Genomic DNA, 21,836 nt, shown 5'->3' with positions numbered 1-21,836 from the left:
TTTATTCTGTGTCATTACAGCATACAAGGAATATTAACTTGCATGTCACCTCCATTGAAGGATTTGATATTGCATATTCATGCTGCAGTAATCTTCTTTTGATCAGCTTTAAACCTATTTACTACAGTGCAGATTTAGTCCATTATACTTCTAGATCTTGCTGATAACGTGATTGTTGCTAGGAGTTCGTGGGTACAGCATGGCTGTATGCTGTAGATTGGCAAGTAACATTTGCACCACACGAATCCCAGAAAATGGTCATCTCCAATAAAAGGGAATCTATCTATAGTCCACTGGTGTTCAGTTGCATTGATATTGCTCAGTACCCCTCGAGCAACATACTGGGGGTTACTATTGACAAAAAACTGAAATGGGCTAGCCATACAAGTACTGTGACATCAAGAACAGGCCATATGTAACTTCACAATTTGGTTTTTATTATAGGTGCAGATGATGTTGGTGATGTGAAATGAAAACAGTGCGAGAGAAGGTTTAGCGGTGTCTTTGCAGAGGGGTCCAATTGGACTTAATATTAATTCTCTCCACAGATGATATGTTTCTGTAGCACTAGACTGTTTTGATTGTTTTCCTACCTATCCTTGTGTCTTTGCAAATTTGGCAGTCATGCTTATGATCCCTTCATCCGTGTAAATTGTAAAGATTTGAGGTCCAGCATTGTAACATACCACTTGTCTCATCCTGCCAAGAATAAAAAGACTCATTTTTGCCTACTCTGGCTGGCAAGTAGGAAGCGATGCAAATATGCAACCACCTGCAGAGGACCTTTTTTACTTTTTGCAGTACCTTTGATGTGGCACTTCTTCAATGGCTTAAGAAAATCCAACTATAGTACATCCACCAGTTTCCTTTTATCTAAAGCATGTTACTTTCTCAGAGTTGCCCATGATTTCTCATTCACAAAATGATGTTGACTTTGCCTGTATGCATTGACTTTATCCAAGTGCCCTGCTGTAACTCCCTTTTAAAAAATTTCCTCACATAAATGTTACGTTAACTGGCTATATACCTTCCTGCTTTCTGTCTCCCTCACTTTTTGAATAAAGAAATGGCTTGCTAACTTCTGATCTAATGAGACCTTCTTGGAATTTGGGGAATTTTGGAAAACCAAAACCAATCCATCAGCAATGTCACTGGCCACTTACCTTAAAACCCCAGAATGTACTCCATCAGAAACCAGGTATTTGTTAACCTGCAACTCCAGCAATTTACTTAATACCATTTTGCTAGTGACTTGTGATTTTTGAGTTTCTCCCACCCATCCATTTCCTAAATGGTACAAGTAACATCCCATTTCCTGGGATGTTATTTGTATTCTGACACACAATGGTCTGATTTTATACTTAGAAGCTCAGTGTTTTTGGCAAGTGATACACTGGTGTAACAATTTTCAATAATAACTGTTGTACCGTAGCACTGTACATCATATTTGCCTTTTTATTTGACACGTTTAAATAAAACTAAAACTTCAGTAAAGGTGTTGTTACAATGTTATGTTCGACCATCAAATATCATTTACCCCGCCAAACAGTTTTGAGTTCAGTGCTGAATTGAGTGAGCAACATAACATTTATACTTTGGGATATGTGCCAGGTATGTTGCAAGGTTACTATCTTCATATCTATTTCTGATGATCAGTGTAATCAGCCTGTTTTAGGTAATGGTATTCTGACTTTGCATTAAGCAGTGTTCCAAAATAACTGCACATGACTATTTTTCCGTGATTACTGGATCTCATCTTAAGAAAATAAATTTTAGTCATCGAACAATACCGTAGTGCCAGAAGTAGTTAGGTTGGCATCTTCAAAGTGAACTAAGTCATGTCTTTTTCGAGAATGGGCATAAATTTAATTGAAGCTGTGTGTATGTCTCTAAGTTGCACAATTCTGTATTTTGGTCACTATGAATAGGAGAAAGTGGATTTTACCCTACTAGTTGTAGGGCAGCAGGCATGTATTTGTCCTCAAGATGAAAAGGTAATCTGGGTGATGTAGGGTGGGACTTTTTATATGCATACAAGATTTAATGACTAATTAGCCTGGAATTCAGCTTCTGAAAGTGATAACTAGGATCCTCTGTGTATTTGCAGTTTTTGTCCTTAAGGAGGGCCCTAATTAAATTGACACAACTCTTTGTGCTGATGTTTGTGATACCCAAGGTGGTTTGTTTACTTGTTGTGACCAGCATTTTGAAAGCTCTTAAATGTTAGTTTAATTTTAAAAGTAGTTGAATTTTTGTTCTCACTACTGTGTAGCACAGATGTAACCTCGTGGAAATGTATAGAACATTCTTATGTTGGTAGAAGTATATCTGTGCTGCTTCCTGCATACTTTACAAATCCAACATTCAATCTGATACCTATTATTAGCCTCAAAATGAAGTTTAACTCTGGGAGGCTGCAATAAGCAAGTTTTAACTCTAGTCCTATGTTGTAGCAAGAAGGAGGCCTATCATTGCTGTGACAGTTGTTTGATGTCTGTCCAAATAGTTTCATAACCCAGTAAATGATTCATTATCCAGTATTTATTCAAGAATCTGCTGACACCTCCCAAAAAGCTGTCTGTACTTGTGTAAAAGTCACCTGCGCAGTACCCCTTCCAGCACCGTCAGTGACATCATTCTGTCCTGTTTGCTCATATCATCTGTTGTAACTTTTTTTGGGGGGGGGGGGGGGCTGCCTTTTTTTAACTAGTGTTTCACAATGTGAATCTGCTGGGGGTGTCATCAGAGACCCAGCCCTATTCGGTTCCCTTTTCCAAGTTGTTATTGCCATTTGTTTCCAACATTCTTTTGAGACAATGCGTTCACATACCAACACTCGTATTTTATTTCCCCTTTTATTGGTCCAATGACTATATGGTCCTTTGACAATCATTTAATTTTGTCACTCTTGTTACTGTCCCTTCTGAAAGGTTTATCCTTTCAGCTGGATCAAGACGATTTCAATCTTTTGAACTCCTCTTTCAAATCTCTCCTTTAACACTGTACTTTACAGAATATAACCCAGGTTCTCTCATCTCTCTCTGTATAGTTTTCACTGTGGTGTCACTGGAGTAGTTCTCCCCACAGTCTCTGTACAGAACTGGCTGTAATACTCCAGGTGGGTTAAACAGTCTTGCATAAAGATTTAGCTCAACTTCCTTGCTTTTGAAGTCATCCCTGTCTTTGTGAAGCTAAAGTTCCTATATGACTTGTAATAATTGTCTCCGCTTGTCTACATCGAAGGCTTTTGTACTTCATTCCCAGCAATAATAAATTATACTCTATTTCATATTGCCATTCCACACTTTGTATTAAATTGACCTTGGGTAAAACTTTTCTATATTTTATCTAATATATATTTGCTGATTTTGCTATTCTGTTTGTCCTGCAGGAGTCTTACTATTCTGCTAAATAAAAACTGAAAGAGCTGTAAATGATGAACATCAGTAACAAAAACAGAAATTGCTGGAAAAGCTCAGCAGGTCAGGCAGCATATGTGAAGAGAAATCAGAGTTGACGTTTTGGGTTGAGTGACCCTTCCTCAACTGAACTCTGAATAGTTCTGAGGAAGGGTCACTCAACCTAAAATGTTAACTCTGATTTCTCTGCACGTAGCTGCCAGACCTGCTGAGCTTTTCCAGCAACGTGTGTTTTGTTACTATCCTGCTTACTGTTTACTGCATTTCAAAACGAAGTTGTCTGAAAATTTGAAATTGTACTCTAATCATGGTTCTGGACATTGTTTATTTTTGAATCGATCATATCTGCTAATATGTAAATAGCAGCAGCCCCAACACTGACCCTTGGGAGCACCACTGCACACTTCTATATAATTTGTAACCAACAACATAGGAGTTGGTGCAGACCGTTTGGCCCTTTTTTGAGTTTATTCCACCATCCAGTAAGATTGTGGCTGCTCTGTTTGTATTTGATTTCCACATTCCTGTCTACTAAGATAACCCTTGATTCTCCTGCCAGGGTTCTATCCACCTCCATCTTAAAAATATTCAATGATCATTCCAAAATTCTAAATAACCATGGGGACAAAATGCAATTATCACTGGAGAAAAAGTCAAGGAAAAGTAAAGGTGTACAAGACTGAGAGATTTCCTAGATCTGATGTGATACATCTAAGACATTAAAATATGTAGCTAGAGATGGTGGATGCATTCGCAGTTATCATCCAAGAATCCTTAGTTTGTGGACATGTCCCAGAGGGTTGGAAAGCTGCCAGTGTAACAAAGGGCAAGCCTAAGAGGAAGCAAAGCTGCTAACTAGGAGCATGACTAAGTGGAAATGGGTTGGCTGTGCTGAAAGCAGCCCCATGGTGTGACAGGGCCAGGGGTTTGAAGATGGGTTAAGATCAAGTTCTGAAGAATATTAATTCTGCTTTCTCTCCATAAATGTGGCCAATCTCCATGTTGTATCCACCCATGGTCTCTCTGATATACAGCACTCTTTAGACATTTGTTCTCGCTGCATCACTGAGATCCATATTCATTGCCATTCCCTGCCATATGCACACTGTCAACCTCTCTCCAACAGTACCACCACAAACTATCTCAGAGCCCTCCAGTTTCACTTTGTTCTCTGGCTTATGTGATGTTCCAACATGAAACTTCTCTACCTTTTCAAGCATTAAGCAATGCAAGCTGCTAAAACTCATGCCATGCTGAAACCTTCTACCCGACTCTTCCCTCTGTCTTCATCCCTTCTCCTAACCCCACCTCATGTCAAGTGTTTATGATCCCTTCTGATTTTGCAGTGTATGTTGAAGATTTAAGGAGTCAATATTATTTATCTGTGACCCCACCTTGAATGTTGGGTGTCTTCCATTGTTTTTACCTCTGTGTCCACTTCTTTGAATAACAGTCTTCTCCCTGGCCTTTTAAGTATACTTGACCCGTTAGCTGAGAACTGTGACGTGACATTGGTCACCTCAGTTACTCTGCACCTGCCTCCCATTTGAACCAATCTTCCCTCTGAGCTAATTGCCCTCTGTGCTCTCAGATCCAACTTTGACTTTGTAACCAAGCCTGCTGACAAGGGTGGTGCTATTGTTGTCTGGCATACTGACCTCAATTTTGTGGAGGATGACCATCTGCTCTCAGACATGACCACCTGACTTCCCCAAACCATAACTCCACCATCGAATATTAGGCTATTGTATCGACGATTATCTGAGGGTTGTCCTCCCCTGCCCCACAGCCTCCAAGCCTGCAATCCAATATAGCGTAATTCTACCTTCTTCTAAAAATCCACAAACCGGATTGCCCAGGCTGATTCGTTATTCCTGCCTGCTCTTGCCACATGGAACTTTATTTCTTTCTACCTTGACTGGATTTTCTTTCTCTCCTTGACCAGTCCCTCCCCACTTAGATCTGCAATTCTTCTAATGCTTTGTTAGTTTGAAAACTTTCTGTTTGCGGACACCAGCTGCCGACTCTTTGTTATGGATGTGTAGTCCCTGTACACGTCCATCCACAATCAGGATGGTTTTAGGGTCTCCGTTGACTCCCACACCACTTTAAACTCTACACCCTCATATCCTGCTTCCTTTCAGAGCTTCATTTCATTCTCTGTTACCCTGTCTCCATCACATCTGTTCTGATGATGCCACCTTCTCCAAGCGTGCTGCCATCGATGACACCACCAAACACATTCCCATCCTCTCCAGGGCAGTCTTGTCCACTCCTTTACTCCCCATAACAGGTCCACCTGATCCCAACCTTATCACTTTTCTGTGCATTTGCAGCATGTGCAATATCTGTCCATTTACCACCTCACTCCTTGCTACCCAAGTCTCGAGATACACATTCCAGGTGAAGCAGCGATTTACCTGCACCACTCACTCTAGACTGTTGTATTTGCTGCTTGTAATCTGGGCTCTTCTGCACTGGGGAGATGAAACGTAGAGTGGGTGACCATTTTGTGGAAAACCCATTTTCTGTCCATAAAATTTATCCTGCGTTTCCAGTTGTCTGCCACTTCGGACTTTTTTTGTCTTAGTCTGCAGCAGTGCCCTTGTGAGACTCAGCATAAACTCTGGTTCTGAGGCCTTCAGGACTCAATATTAAGTTCAGTAATTTTAGAGACTGAACACCTACCTTCTGTGTTCTTTACCCACTTCTACCATGACATGCGTTGCTCTGTGTAACCAACCTATTTTCATCTATTCATGGTCTCCGATGGTCGCATTTCTTCCTCCTTGGCTTACTAGCTACCATCCTTTTGTTTGTCTAACTTCAGTTCAGAAGAAGGGGCTCAAAATGTTAACTTTTCTTTCTATCACAGATGCTGACAAATTGGCTGAGTTTCCCTAGCAATTTCTGCTTTTGCACAAGGCATTTGTGAGACTTCACCTGCAGTATTACATTCAATTTTCCTCCCTTTACTTAAGGAGGGATGTAGTCGTATTAGAGGCAGTTCAGAGAAGTTTCACTAGATTGATTCCAGAGATGGGAGGTTTGCCTTTTGAAGAGAGATTGAAAGTTCAGGCCTATATTCTCTGGAGTTCAGAAGTGTTAGAGGGGTTCTAATTGCAGTATGTAAGATGCTAAAGAGGATTGACAAAGTTAGACGTAGGCTGTTTCCTCGTGGAGCAATCTAAAACAAGCTATCATCCTTTTAGTATAAGGGGGTGGCAGATTTAAAACAAATAAGGAACAATTATTTTGCTCAAAGGGTTGTGAATCAATAGAATTCATTACCTCCGAGTATGGTGGAGGCTGGGATGTTGGGTAAATTCAAGAGAAGATAAACACATTTTTAATTAGTCGTTGGTTGAAGAATTATGGAGAACAGGCAAGAAAGTGGAGTTTAGGCCAAGATGAGATCAAGCATGAAATGGCAGAACAGGCTCAAGGGGCTGAATTGCCTACTCCTGCTCCTAGGTATATTCTCTTGCTATAATTATCATATTAAATTCCTCTCCCCCTTTTACCCTTGATGAATAACATTTCTAAATGACTTCTATTGTGAAAACTGATGCAAATTTTTTGTTCAACTCCCCTGTCATATCCTAGTTCCTCATTATTAATTCAGCAGTCGGATTCTGAGTCTTATGTTCTTCACTTTGGCCTCTCCCCTCCTCTTTGTGTTTAAAGAGGCTCCTCTTATCAGTTTTTGTCTAGTACTTCAAGCACATCATTGAGTGAAGCCAATCTGTTGCTGGGGACTTGACTGACTCCAGTTTACTCAGCCTGCTTCCCTCACCATTATAATTATTTAAAGTTTGCTCTTTATTTGCTTTGTGGTGGTCTGAAACCTGTTTTCATGTTTTGTTTCAGGGAACGGCTGTTTTATAATCTGCCATTCATGCTGTGAACAAATGTTTTTTGTTTTTTTTTACCATAATCATTACTATTGCCTTTCATTTTTGTTCAATGACATTTTTGTTATTTAATTTCACTTCCCTTCTACCTAGTCCCAGAAGTTGTATTGTCCCTTTTAAAAAGTGTAAAACCTATCCTCACTACCTCCCTAGGATTCTGAAGAAGATTCATTTTGAAACTCCAACACTTTCTCTTTCCACTGATGTCAGGCCTGATGAATATTTCCAACACTTATTAGATTTCTAACATCCACAACATTTTACTTTTGTTTTAGGTGAGGATTCATAAGTGGTCACTTCAAATCTCTGAATTCACAGTGCTCACAATTGCAAAGCCCCACCTCCACCAGTCCAGTCCCAGTTGCCTGTGGGGTACCATAAGACATAGGAGTGGAAGTAAGGCCATTCAGCCTATCGAGTCCACTCCGCCATTCAATCATGGCTGATGGGCATTTCAACTCCACTTACCAGTGTTCTCCCCGTAGCACTTAATTCCTCGAGACAACAAGAATCTATCAATCTCTGCCTTGAAGACATTTAGCGTCCCGGCCTCCACTGCACTCCGTGACAATGAATGCCATAGGCCCACCACCCTCTGGCTGAAGAAATGTCTCCGCATTTCTGTTCTGAATTGACCCCCTCTAATTCTAAGGCTGTGTCCACGGGTCCTAGTCTCCTTGCCTAATGGAAACAATTTCCGAGCGCCCACCCTTTCCAAGCCATGTATTATCTTGTACATCTCTATTAAATCTCCCCTTAATCTTCTAAACTCCAATGAATACAATCCCAGGATCCTCAGCCGTTCCTCGTATGTTAGACCTACCATTCCAGGGATCATCCGTGTGAATCTCCGCTGGACATGTTCCAGTGCCAGTATGTCTTTCCTGAGGTGTGGGGACCAAAATTGGACACAGTACTCCAAATGGGTCCTGTTACTCATTGAACTACGAATGAGGTCCAGTTACTGGCCTCCTACATGTTGAAGTGTATCCTGATTATAAACTACTGTGTAGGAAAACAAGTTTACATGCATCTGTTTAACTTCCCAAATTCTGCTCATCGTGATGCTTTTCCTAATTTCCGTTCTAAAAACTACTTTGCTTCTAACCCACTTTGACTTAATTCCTCATCACACTGAGTTTCATTTGGTGGACTTTGTGAATAGTGATTTGCTTAGGATCCATTATCCATACTGGTTACAAAACTAATTGACATGTTTTCAAATGTTGTCAATATTAATGTTGAATATGCTCTAATGATGCAAGCAAGTAGACATTGTCACAAAATATTTTAGCTAATTTCAGATGTGTTACAGTTTTACCATGTATCACTTTTGGCCAGCGTCACTTCTTTTCCATCTTTCAGAGAGCAAAAGGAGGAGTCTTTTAAGCGGTTCTTATTATCCTACTGCCTACCCAAGTTCATTCACCCCAAGTGGAGGAAGTAGTCCATATGGCAGTGGTTTCAGTTCCCCGTCCTCTACGCCAATCCGATCTACACCACTTGTGAAACAGTTGATCACACCTGGAAGTGCAGGTACAAAGACCTTCAGATGTCACTGATTGTCAAATTGTTTCATTATTGCACACATGCTATTATGTACTAACTTTGCTTAACAAAGGCAACACAAAATTTGAGGTCCTTGCAGGTAAATTTGATTTTAATAATTAGTTACATAAAATCTTTAATATTGTTTACCTGAATGTGCTAGACCTTAGTTTCCATACATCTGCCTCACGTAATTTTACTAATCGCAATAGTAAGATCAAATGAGCAGTATTACAATGTTAGGTGTGCATTTTCCTGTAGAGAAAATGTAATATTTTGCTAATCCCTTCAAATACTAAAAGTAGATTACTGTGGTAACATTAATCTGAGGGGAAAAACATATTTCATAACTGTTGGAAAAGAGGGAAAAAATAATTCCGAATGTTGAAAATATCATAACTCAAGTTGTGTGCCCAGTATGTTTGATCTGGTCACACAACTTGAACTTTATTCTAGTGAGGGAGAGTGAAGAGACTTCTGGACTGCAAACTTCAGTTCCATAGGACTCATAGTTGCTTAGCTACTGGAGATAGTTGACTTTAAGAAGAAGAGGGTTGGTGGGGCTTCATTGCACAATTCTAGGGCAATGAGAGTTGATAGCCATTTGTGACATTGTGATGCTTTGATCTGCATCAGTCTGCTGTTCTAGCCACTTTCAAGTCATCACTTTGAATCAAAGTCTTTCTGCCAAACAGTTACCATTATCTGCTATGCACATAACTAATGACCTGTATCTACACCTCGACCACATGTGGTCAGTGCTTCAATAATCAAAGCTGTATTACAAAAAATATCAGAGCAGATAATTTGCATATTAAAGTAACAGTTCCAAACTATTCAAGGGTCAGATAGTGCTCCAGCACTCCATGATTTGTGATGGTTGGATACCTCAGACCCGTAAAATTAGAAATAAAGAAAAATAGCCTTTGAAACAGGAGGAAGATTTTGAAATTCAATTATCAGATACAATTTTTGAAAAGTTGACTAAGATGAGCAAAGAATAAGGCTGATGTGTTTAGTCTATCTTCAATAGAAATGTGACAAACATATTTTGTATTGAAACAGCTATATTAAATAGAATGCTCAAAGGGAATCTAAAGCAATACTCGAAGGTTTTAAAAAACAAAATATTAATGATACAGTGACAACCTCAAATACCAACTGATGAGACATCTGTAGTGGTCCATCAGCTGTAGTATTATAATGATATTTGACCATGTCACAAAATACCAATGGCAGATCGTGAGTATAAGGGGAACTCGGTTTAAAATATTAAGCCATTTTTATTGGCCAGGCTTAAAAATGGAGTCAAATTCTCTTTCACGTCATACGTATCAGATTTTGGGAAAACACCAACTCTTAATTAAACCTGTAACTTTAATTCCATTGTCAACTTTTAAAGAAGTTCATCAGACTTAACAGATTGTGTAAGGACTTTGCCTAAACGGGCATCTGTTTCTTTTTACGGTTATGAATGTTTCCACAAGATTTCCTGAAACAGTGCATTGAGGAAAACTAGTTCAATTTTTTAAACAAGATATGGATTACTATATGGTTTATATCAGTTTGGCAGGTGGTGAGGGCACAGTGTTAGTTTAATAGGAACACAGTATACTTAAGCGAAGGAACCAAGGCTGAAGGAGTTCAGCAGATTGAGTTGCGAGGGAGTATGGTGAGGCTGGATGGCCTCTAGTTTAATACTAGGAGTATTATAGGTATGACAGATGAGTGAAGGATGTGGATTGACATGGAATTGTGGTGTTACCATCACGGATGTAATTGAGAGAAGGGGAAGACATCAACTCAGTAGTCCGGGTGTAGGATCTTCAGGCAGGATAGGGGAGGGTATGAGAGAAAATGTGGTATTGCATTGCTGGTTAAGTCAGTTATTCCAATAAAATGGGATGATATCTTGAAAGATATCAACTGAGGCTTTGTGGGTAGAGTTTAGTAATAACAGAAAAGGCGATACATTGCAAGGGGTCTATTATAAACCCCCAAAAAGTCAGCGGGGAAGAGAAGAGCAATTATTTGGACAACTTATGTAAAAATATTAATAAGGAATTATTTTGAGGATTTCCACTTGCTAGGCAAATTGAAATGGTCATAATGTAAAGAATTTGGAGGAGGTATATTTCTTCAAATCTATTCAGAAGAGATTTTTGAATTGACGTCTGGAAGATCCTGGGAGGGACAGTGGAGTACTGGACTAATTCAGGGGAATGAAACTGGACAGGTGTTCAAGGTGGCAATGGGGAAGCATTTTAGCGATATTAACCACAACACCGTGTACATTTTACACTTTGTAGTTGAAAAGGGAAAATAAATGTCTGCAAAACAGGACTTTGAATTAGGGAAGATAGTTTCTTTAAAATGAGACAGAATCTGACCAAAGTAGACTGGGAACAGCTAGTTGTGTGTAAATCTACAACAGAACAGTGTAGGGGCAGAGCATGCAAAAAGAAATTAATGTTCAGGCCCAGCATGTTCTCTTTTATAATGAAGTGTGTAAACAACAAACCCAAAGAATCCTGGATCTCGACTATACAGGACTGGACAGGAAGGAAAAGAGATGCTTTTAACAGGTGCAAACGGAGCAAGTCAATATAAACCCGAGACGAGTATTGAAAGTGCAGGGAGGAAGCTCCCAAATAATTGGGGGAGAAAGACAAAATACTGATAAGTAAGACTGGGGAGAATCTCGAGATATTCTGTAAGTATAGCAAGAGAAAGAAGTTAACCAGGGGAAAAGTAGTATCCATTAGGAACCAAGGGAGCATTTTGTTTTTGGAGTCGGAGAACGTTGATAGGGTGTTAAGTACACCTGTCTTCACTTGGGAGGAGGAGGAGGATGTTGGTATGATATTTGGGAAGAGAGCCCTGTGAGATTCTTGAGCCATTTGACATAGAGTGAGAAGGTATTGGAGGTTTGGTGGGTCTTTTGTAGTTTGTATCACATACAGACAAGGGTGATTTTAAATGAAGTGTTTCACACTCTTGCCTTCGTTGCACAATCCTTTTTGAGTATAGATTTGGGAAATTATGTTGAGGTTATACAGGACATTAGTGAGGCATGTTCTGGAGAATTGTCTCCAGTTCTAGTCGCCCATTTATAGGAAGGATGTTATTAAGCTGGTGAGGGTTCAGAGGAGATGTTGTCATGTATGAAATGTTTGATTTATAAAGAGACTCGATAGGCTGAGACCTTATTTACTGCAATGTAAGTATATGAGAGGTGATCTTCTAGAGGTTTATAAAATCCTGAGAGGTATAGATAGGTGTCTTTTCCCTAGCTTGGTGGCACATTTTTAAGGTGAAAGAAGAGACATTTAAAGAAGACGTGAGGGGCAATTTTTTTTAACACAACGGTGGTTCGCATGTGGAATGAACTTGCTCAGGAAGTGATGGATGTGGGCACAATTGCAACATTTAAAAGACATTTGAGCAAGTACATGAATGGGCAAGTTTTGGATGGATATGGACCAGGTGGGGCTTTATTGGTCAGTGTTGAGTACAGGAATTGAGAGGTCATGTTGTGGTTGTACAGGACATTGGTTAGGCCACTGTTGGAATATTGCGTGCAGTTCTGGTCTCCCTCCTATCAGAAGGATGTTGTGAAATTTGAAAGGATTCAGAAAAGATTTTCATGGACGTTGCCAAGGTTGGAGAATTTGAGCTATAGGGAGAGGTTGAATAGGCTAGGGCTGTTTTCCCTGGAATATCAGAGGCTGAGGGGTGACCTTTATAGAGGTTTATAAGATCATGTGGGGCATGGATAGGATAAATAGACAGGATCTTTTCCCTGGGTGGGGGGAACCCAGAACTAGAGGGCATAGGTTTAGGTGAGAGGGGAAAGATATAAAAGGGGGAGGGGGGGGCAAACTTCTCATGCAGAGGATGGTGCATGTGTGGAATGGGCTGCCAGAGGAAGTTGTGGAGGCTAGTACAATTGCAACATTTAAAAAGGCATCTGGATGGGTATATGAATAGGAAGGGTTTGGAGGGATATTGGCTGGGTGCTGGCAGGTGGGACTAGATTGGGTTGGGATATCTGGTCGGCATGGACGAGTTGGACCGAAGGGTCTGTGTCTGTGCTGTACAGCTCTATGACTCTATGGTTCTGACTAATTTAGTTTGAGGTTACATTCATCATGGACTGGTTGGACTGAAGGGTCTGTTTCCATGCTGTATGACTCTTAGGAATAAATCTCAGATCTGGATGACCCCAGGTTGCTGTGGAAGATGAGGAAGGAAATTACAAGGACTGTGACCCACATTTTAAGTTCCAGTCTGGTCACAGGGGAAGTGCCAGGGCACTGGAATACAGCTAATGTTCCACTTTTTTTTAAGGATGCTGGAGATAAACCAGGAAATTGCAGACTAGTGAGTCTTATTGTTGTGGTTCTGTTCGCCGAGCTGGGAATTTGTGTTGCAGACGTTTCGCCCCCTGTCTAGGTGACATCCTCCGTGCTTGGGAGCCTCCTGTGAAGCGCTTCTGTGATATTTCCTCCGGCATTTATAGTGGCTTGAATCTGCCGCTTCCGGTTGTCAGTTCCAGCTGTCTGTTGCAGTGGTCGGTATATTGGGTCCACGTCGATGTGCCTATTGATTGAATCTGTGGATGAGTGCCATGCCTCTAGGAATTCCCTGGCTCTTCTCTGTTTGGCTTGTCCTATAATAGTCGTGTTGTCCCAATCAAATTGATTTTGCTTGTCATCTGCGGGTGTGGCTACTGAGGATAATTGGTCGTGTCGTTTTGTGGCTAGTTGGTGTTCATGGATGCGGGTTGTTAGCTGTCTTCCTGTTTGTCCTATGTAGTGTTTTGTGCAGTCCTTGCATGGGATTTTGCACACTACATTGGTTTTGCTCATGCTGGGAATCGGGTCCTTCGTTCTGGTGAGTTGTTGTCTGAGAGTGGCTGTTGGTTTGTGTGCTGTTATGAGTCCTAGTGGTCGCAGTAGTCTGGCTGTCAGTTCGGAAATGCTCTTGATGTATGGTAGTGTGGCTAGTCCTTTGGGTTGCGGCATGTCCTCGTTCCGTTGTCTTTCCCTTAGGCATCTGTTGATGAAATTGCACGGGTTTCCGTTTTTGGCGAATACATTGTATAGGTGTTCTTCTTCCTCTTCTTGCAGTTCTGGTGTACTGCAGTGTGTTGTGGCCCATCTGAATAGTGTCTTGATGCAACTTCTTTTGTGTGTGTTGGGGTGGTTACTTTCATAGTTTAGGACTTGGTCTGTGTGTGTGTGGCTTTCCTGTATACCTTTGTGCTGAATTCTCCATTCGGTGTACTCTGTACCATCACATCTAGGAATGGGAGTTGGTTGTCCTTTTCTTCCTCTCTCATGAATCGGATTCCTATGAGTGTGGCGTTGATGATCTGGTGTGTGCTCTCTATTTAAAAACATTAAAAACACAGAAATAGAGAAAATGAAATTATGATGGAGATGATAGTCAAAAGGAAAGTGCTCTTGTAATAGTGAAAGAATTGGGACCAAAATAGGAACTGACTAATTGGAGAACAAATCTGAAATAGAAAATTGCAAAGTTAATCTTCCAAAAAGCAATGAAAACATGCATGTCTTAAAAAGTAGCACCATGGTTTACCCTACTGAAAAATAGCACGTTATCTTAAAAAGACTACTGTGGAATTATAAACCAGTTTGTGGAAAATGCCAGGAGAGATGTTTTTAGCTGTTCATGACTTTGTTGAATGGAATGCATTACCTATAAAGAAACACAAGACGTTAGCTCAGATGAGAGAAGAAATGAAGTTTGTGATGGACAGTGATATTATTGAACCAATTCAAAGTAACTGGTGTCCACTTATCAATGTGTTGAAACAGGTTGGGCCAAATATCTAGTTAGTTAATTATCACTAAAGTCAACATGGTAATGCAGGCAATCTCGTTCTATAGCAGGACTTTATTGAATGAATTATACATCCCAGATGTATGTCTCGAGTCAACTTGCTGAAGTGGTATATTGGCGAGCACCTTTAACTGAGAGAATTAAAATAAATTTCAGCTTTTGTAACACTGGGTGAGCTTTCTCAGTGCAAATTCATGCCTTTTGGAATAAAATATGCACCAGCAAAGTTTCAACCAATAAAGTACAGGTGAACTTATGGAAAGATGATTGCTGTGTAACTCGTGCATTTAATGTTAGCATGTCCTTATTGTTTAGCTGACTTAGAATTGGTACTAAGATCATGTCTAATGAACATAATTCCTCTTTAAAGTATATTTTCACTCTCTTTTTTTTGTGGGGAAGTAATTTATATTAATATTCATTCTAATGTTGTACTTTGAATTTTGGTTTAGTAACATAGGTATTTTCCGTGTAGCCATGGTGATCTCTCTTTTAAAAAGTTTGAGGTGGGTACTTTGGCAGTATAATAAGTTTTTGTTTACTTCAGGGTTTTAAGACCTAGCAAGCTTGCTGCTGGAATCTTTAGACGGAGTTTTTTAAACTTCAGGGAAGCATCCATAACTAAGGAGATGTTTGTTGTTTGTTTTACTCTTACTCTGAAATCCTTGCATAGAGATACGCTGGTAAAGCAGTCCTCCCAAGAAGGAGAGATTATTATAAAACCAGATTAATTTAAAATAAGAAATTTGGGATACTCACGGAAGTATTGGGATAAAACCCTGAAGAGGACTTTAAAAGTTGAGTTTAATTTAAACTTAGCTATCAAAATTCCAGTTTGAGTTTAAGTAGCAGTCACTGTAAACGTATTGAGATGTTAGAGAAACAGAATCTGGTGAGTACTGAACAAGTTTCTCTACTATTCCTCACTTCCAGAGCTCTGTCTCATTCTGCTCTTCTATTGAGTGAGCTGCAATCCACTTAACTGTTGTAATAAGGTCTGGTTGGTCTCATTAGGCATAAATGTCAAACCGGCAATGTGTCTTCACATCTTTATGACTCATCAATTGACTTCTCAAATTGCCACAAAGTGTGTAAAGAGCTGGAGATCTGGGCACATTTTAGAATACACTCAATGAAGACTTTATTAAAAACAGATTTTTAAAAAATAGAGAAAATAGAAGTAAACTCATGAGAAATTAGTATTTTTTAAAAATATACTAGAGGAATTAACAGGACTGGCCTTGATTAATCCTCTTGAACCAATGATCAGTATCCCAGAAAGTAGAAGTAATAATGCTTTGCTGATTGATTGTCTTCCTAAACTTTATAGATTGTGGATCAATTCGTGCAAATAGCAAAGTAACAAATGTAATCGTACTATTTTTCAAAAACGGAAAGAGGAAACAGGCCTTGACGTCAGTAGCAGGGGCAATGCTAGAATCTGTTATTATGAATGTGATATTTCAGAAATTAATGCTAGGACTAAGGAAAGTCTATATGGATTTATGAAAGGAAATTATATTTGACAAACCTACATGGTGGAGAAAGCCTGAGGGCCAAATTGCCGACCCATGCTACAACTGGCAGAGCAGCAGAATACTGCACTTGCTGTGTATGTAGTTCATAATCATGTACACTTCATTTGATGCATGGCTAAATGGTCGCAGAGCTTAGGAAGTGGGAACTTGTCCCTTAACCTTCTGTAATCCATGGAATACAGATTTGATTTATTTGATCTCTCCTCATTATCTAACACACTGTGCAGAATTGTAGAAAGGTTATTAGACATTGCTAATTATGTAAGCCTCTTCCTTGCCTGTTTCTGCATTGAATAGTATCATTCCTTCATTGTCGTTAGCAAAAACATTGTAAATATTATCAGCTATAGCAAATATTAAGAATCACAACTATATAGCAAAATCAAATTGGCAACTTCATCCTCTTATCCATATTAGGTCATTTTAAAGGCTCTGCAGACCAGAATCCTCCCATTAGCCCTCCATCATCTGTGGATAGTGAACTAAGTGCTTCAGAAGTAGATGAAGATTCATTGGGATCTGGTTACAAGCTTGCTGATGTCACCGATGTACAAATCCTAGCTCGGATGCAGGAAGAAAGTAAGTATTGAACTAATATTAAATGTAAATTCTGCAAAATTTAAGTTGGTTTAAAAACATTAAATATAACTATGGACTCTATGATGAATATCTTCTAGCACTTTTAATGTAATGAAATCACTCAAAAGATGCTTTTTGTGTAGACATTATATGTAAGAAATGTTAAGGGTAGTTAGAGGTCTGCAGCCTGGAAAAGGCCTATGACTCTGACAAGTGCCTTTGCTTAAAACCTATCTCAGGTTAAATTTAACAGCTGATCCACCATCCATTCGAGAGAATTCCAAACCTCTACCTTTGTGTGAAGAAGTGCTTCCTAACATCTTTGTGAACAGTCCAGGCCTAATTCTCAGACTGCCCTCTAGTTCTGGAATCCCCAACCAGTGGCAATAGTTTCTTTTATCTATCCTGTATTTCCTAATATCTTGAAGACTTTGATCAAATCGCCCCTTAGCCTTCTAAGTTCGAAAGAAAACTGGCCTAATTTGGAGAATCTTTCCTCATGACTAAACCCCTTAAGTCCAGATCTCATTCTTGCAAACTTATGTTGTACTTTCTCCAAGGCCAATATATCCTTCCTGAGGTGTGATGTCCAGATCTGCTCTCAGTACTCCAAACAGGGTCTAACCAGAGTTTTGTATAACTGCAGAATAACTTCTGTGTCCTTTATACTCCAGTCTTCTAGATATGTGGGTGGCACGGTGGCACCGCAGTGGTTAGCACTGCTGCCCCACAGCGCCAGAGACCCGGGTTCAATTCCCACCTCAGGCAACTGTCTGTGTGGAGTTTGCACATTCTCCCCATGTCTACGTGGGTTTCCTCCGGGTGCTCCGGTTTCCTCCCTCAATCCAAAGATGTGCATGTTAGGTGAATTGGCCTGTAGTGAGATGCAGGGGTAAATGGGTCTGGGTGGGTTGCTCTTCGGAGGGTCAGTGTGGAATTGTTGGGCTGAAGGGCCGGTTTCCACACTAAGTAATCTAGTCTAAGAAAATATAAAGGCTAGCATTCCATCAGCTTTCTTGATTATTTTCTGGGCCTGTTCATGGCATTTTTTTTAAAAGGTCTACTCACTTTAATCCTGAAGTCTCTTTGAACATCCACTGTATTTAACTTCATACCATCTAGCAAGTACTCTGATCTATCCTTTATTGGTCGTAAATGGATAACCTCGCACTTGCTGATGTTGAACTCCATCTGTCACAATTTTGCTCGTTCACCTTAGCTACGAATAATGAATTTGAAATAGTGTGTTCTCGTATATTTAAGCAGCGCTTGTATCCTTGCATACCGTTTCATTCTAATTTTCAATTTTCAGAAACATCCAATTAGATGAAGTTTTAGTTTTATTTAATCCTCCTCATGCAATAACTGTTATTCTCTACTTCTGTCATTCTGAGGTCTCAGACAGGAATATGAAGCCAGTACCTCAAGACGTAGTTCAGGTTCTTCCTGCCATTCCCTGAGACGAGGCACATTCAGTGATCAAGAGTTTGACGTTCAAAGTTTAGAAGATGAAGAAGAATGTGTTCCTCACCCACAACAACCTCCCTTGACCCGATTCACTCCATCTCCACGACACACCCCTCGAGCTTCACCAAGACACTCTCCTCGGAATTCGCCACGTTCACGTTCTCCTGCTCGAAGCCTAGATTATGGGAGAGCATCTGTTTCTCCACAGCCTATGATTAGTCGTCTACAGCAGCCTCGTCTTTCCTTGCAAGGCCATGCGACAGACCTTCAGTGTAATATTGTAAAAAATGAAGGTAAGTGACTGGCAGTAGAGTGATACTGAAATTAATCATAAATACCACATAATTTGATATACTTGTATTGATGTATGTTACATCAATAAAATTGAAATTGCATGGTTTTGTTTGGAGATGCACTCAGTTTATTGGCTTTCCATATTCATGTACAATTATAGATAGGTTGATTGTTTTTCTTTTGTGAGATGAATGTTTCACTGGACTGACAAAACCAGCATTTACTGCCAATTTCTAGTTACCCTTGAACTTAGTGAGTAGTTTACTCTGTCATTTCAGAGAACATTTGAGTGTCAATGATATCTTTGCAGTGCAGTCATAAGTAGGCCAGACTAGTTAAGAATTCCTTCTGTGAACCATATTAGTGAGCCAGATAGATTTTTGCAGCAATTAATGACTGTTGTTCTAGGATCATCATAGTACCACTGAAACTTGCTGAATACTCCAAATTTATTAATTGAAGTTGACATGAAGGAACTGAGGGCATTCTGGCTAAGTTTGCGGATGTTACAAGGTGGAGGGGCAAGTAGTATCGAGGAGGCGGGCAGGCTGCAGAAAGATTTTAGACAAGTTAGGAGGGTGGGCAAAAAAGTGGCAGATGAAGTACAACATTGGAAAGTGTGAGGACATGCACTTTAATCGAAAGAATAGCAGGATAGGCTGTTTTATAATTGAGGAGAAAATTCAGAAATCTGAAGTGCAAATGAATTTGGGATGCCTAGTCCAGAATTCTCTTGGGGTAGACTTGAGGGTTGTGTTGGTAGTTGGGAATGCAAATATAATGTTGTCATTCATCTCGAGTACTGCAATATAAAAGCAGGGATGCACTTAGGCTTTATATGGCTCTGGTCAGACCACGTTTAGAGTATTGTGAGCAATTTTGGGCCCCATACCTCAGGAAAGATGTGTTAGCCCTGGAGTGGATCCAGAAGAAGTTCATGAGAATGATCCCAGGAATGAAAGTGTTAGCATATGAAGAACGTTTGAGGGCTCTGGGACCAAACCCGATGGAGTTTAGAAGGATGAGGGGAAATCTGATTGAAATTTATAGAATACTGAACAACCTAGACCAAGTGGACATTGGGAAGATGTCTCCATTGGCAGAACAGACGAGGACCCGAGGGCAAACCTTCAAGTAAAGAGAAGACCCTTTAGAACGGATGTGAGGAGAACCTTCTTCAGCCAGAGAGTGGGGAATCTGTGGAATTCATTGCTACAGAAGGCTGTGGAGTCAAGGTTATTGAGTATATTTAAAACAGCAACAAATAAGTTATTGATTGCCTTGGGGATCAAAGATTACAGGGAGAAAGCCAGAAAATGAGAGAGTTTTCTCAATCAGCCATGATTGAATGGCAGAGCAGACGCGCTGGGTCTCATTTCTGCTCCTGTGTCTTATGGTCTTATAGTCTTAAATACCAGTTACCATGGTAGAATTTGAATTCATGCTCTCAGATCCATTAGCCTGGGCTTCTAATTTATTAGTTCAATGACATTGCCCCTACTAATATAACTTAAATGTCCTGCATTTCAGTACAAAAATGTTGTAGTGGAAACACTAGCCTTTTGTTTCTCAATACTTGCAAAAATCATGAAAAACAACATTTCCTAATACGAGGTTTGACCTTTCCAGGGAAAAAAGATAGTCCATTTAGTCTGTTAAATAGGTTTCTCATTTGCTGAGTGAAATACTCCATCTGATGGAAAGTTGTGGACTATAGTGACAGAGGAAGACTGTTCAGCTCTGTGAGCATGTTCTTCTGGTCAGTTAGGTGATGACTAATCCATATCCCTACTTTCACTTATCTACTTTGGCTCCATTCATCGAAATAGCTCACAAAAGCATCAATTTCACTTTTGCCATCTTCTCAAGTCAACTGAAAAGATCTACATAATGACTTAATCAGTATAATATGACAGTTCTAGCTTTCCCAATATCCTGTATTACAGATACCATTTGATTATTGATTATTTATCATTTAGTCTGCATCTTGGAAAATCAGCTCCCTGGTGAGACCACTATGGTCATTTAATTTGATAGCTATTTAGAACTAGTTGCCTTCCCAGCAATGCCTCGGCTCACTTTAATTTCCGCTGGTAGAAATACAAGAAGTTTTACCACACCAAGCAAGCAAGCATGAAGTCCAACTCAAGACTGTAGCAAGGTGAGGTGCTGAACTCAGAATTTGCATTAATGAGGAAATTTGGTGCTGTGAGGATGGTTATACTGTTCTGATAATATAAGGAGAGGCCTTCAAGAGAAAGCCTAAGATCATGCTTCATGTAAGCTGAAGTATGGAGGCATTAATTAGGTGAGCAGGTAGGTAATTTGCTCCTGAGTTTCAAATTTTTTTATTCTTTTTAAACTCTGCGGTAGTTTAAACTCATTGGAGAGCTGTAAGAGTTGTAATAAATTTATATTATGCAGCTTAGCAATTATATAATTACAAAGAATTATACAAAGAATAGTTTGTTGAGTAATATTTCTAAACTTAACCTAATTAGCTGAATAAACTAGTCAAGGCAACAGACAGGAAGATATGTTGAAGCTGTAGCATGTGGAGACCTATGTAATCTTGAACAATAATGTTTCCATTAAGTCATTGCAGCTGAAGGAGCATCAGCTCTGAGTTGTTGAGCTGAGTTTTAAACTTCAGACACTATGATCCATAAGAATGCAAGAATGTTATCTTGACAATTTACTGTTAAAGACAGTCATATCAGTTGGGTTGGGTAGTTCAGATTAATTCTCGAGTTGCTACAGAGTGATTTGGTATGGGGATCCAGAAGGCAACAATATAGGAACCTTTGCAATTGTCTAAGTGTCTCAGTGTTCTGACAGCTTCTGACAGTTTAGCCAAAAAGGTGTAGAGAGAATGAGCAAATTGACCACAGCACCATGCCACAGGGGGCTGTTCAAATAAGGTTAGTAAATAAATGCAGCTCTAATCTGTAATAGCATAGTCAATAGGAGACCAGAGTAGACTAGAGTATATGTCTGTCACAGAGGTTTAAGGGCATTATACTGAGAGTGGGAGCAACAGCCTGCAGTTTGGTATTCATGTGGACCATGACAATGATAAAGGCAGGAAAAGGAAAGGAATTGTACTCCATGCAATAGGGCAGTTAGAAGCTAAATTTAAAATCAGACCCTCAAAGTTAATAGTCTCTGGATTACTACCCAAGCCATGAACGAATTGGCATTGATTTAAA

At 39.8% G+C, this 21,836-nt stretch overlaps 1 protein-coding gene across 2 annotated transcripts in view; it reads left to right on the top strand.

The window, feature by feature from the left end:
• slain2 (SLAIN motif family, member 2) overlaps positions 1 to 21,836 on the top strand; it is a 64,024-nt gene that overhangs the window by 26,506 nt on the left and 15,682 nt on the right. For both annotated transcript variants that reach the window (XM_060824388.1, XM_060824378.1), the window contains exons 3-5: positions 8,699 to 8,869; positions 16,705 to 16,866; positions 18,261 to 18,626. In XM_060824388.1, coding sequence (XP_060680371.1) covers positions 8,699 to 8,869; positions 16,705 to 16,866; positions 18,261 to 18,626 — 699 coding nt within the window. The remainder of the gene's footprint in view (positions 1 to 8,698; positions 8,870 to 16,704; positions 16,867 to 18,260; positions 18,627 to 21,836) is intronic.

This window comes from Hemiscyllium ocellatum, chromosome 1 (assembly GCF_020745735.1).
Source record: "Hemiscyllium ocellatum isolate sHemOce1 chromosome 1, sHemOce1.pat.X.cur, whole genome shotgun sequence".
In the NCBI taxonomy this organism is placed as follows: domain Eukaryota; kingdom Metazoa; phylum Chordata; class Chondrichthyes; order Orectolobiformes; family Hemiscylliidae; genus Hemiscyllium; species Hemiscyllium ocellatum.
This window is presented reverse-complemented; position numbering and strand designations above follow the sequence as displayed.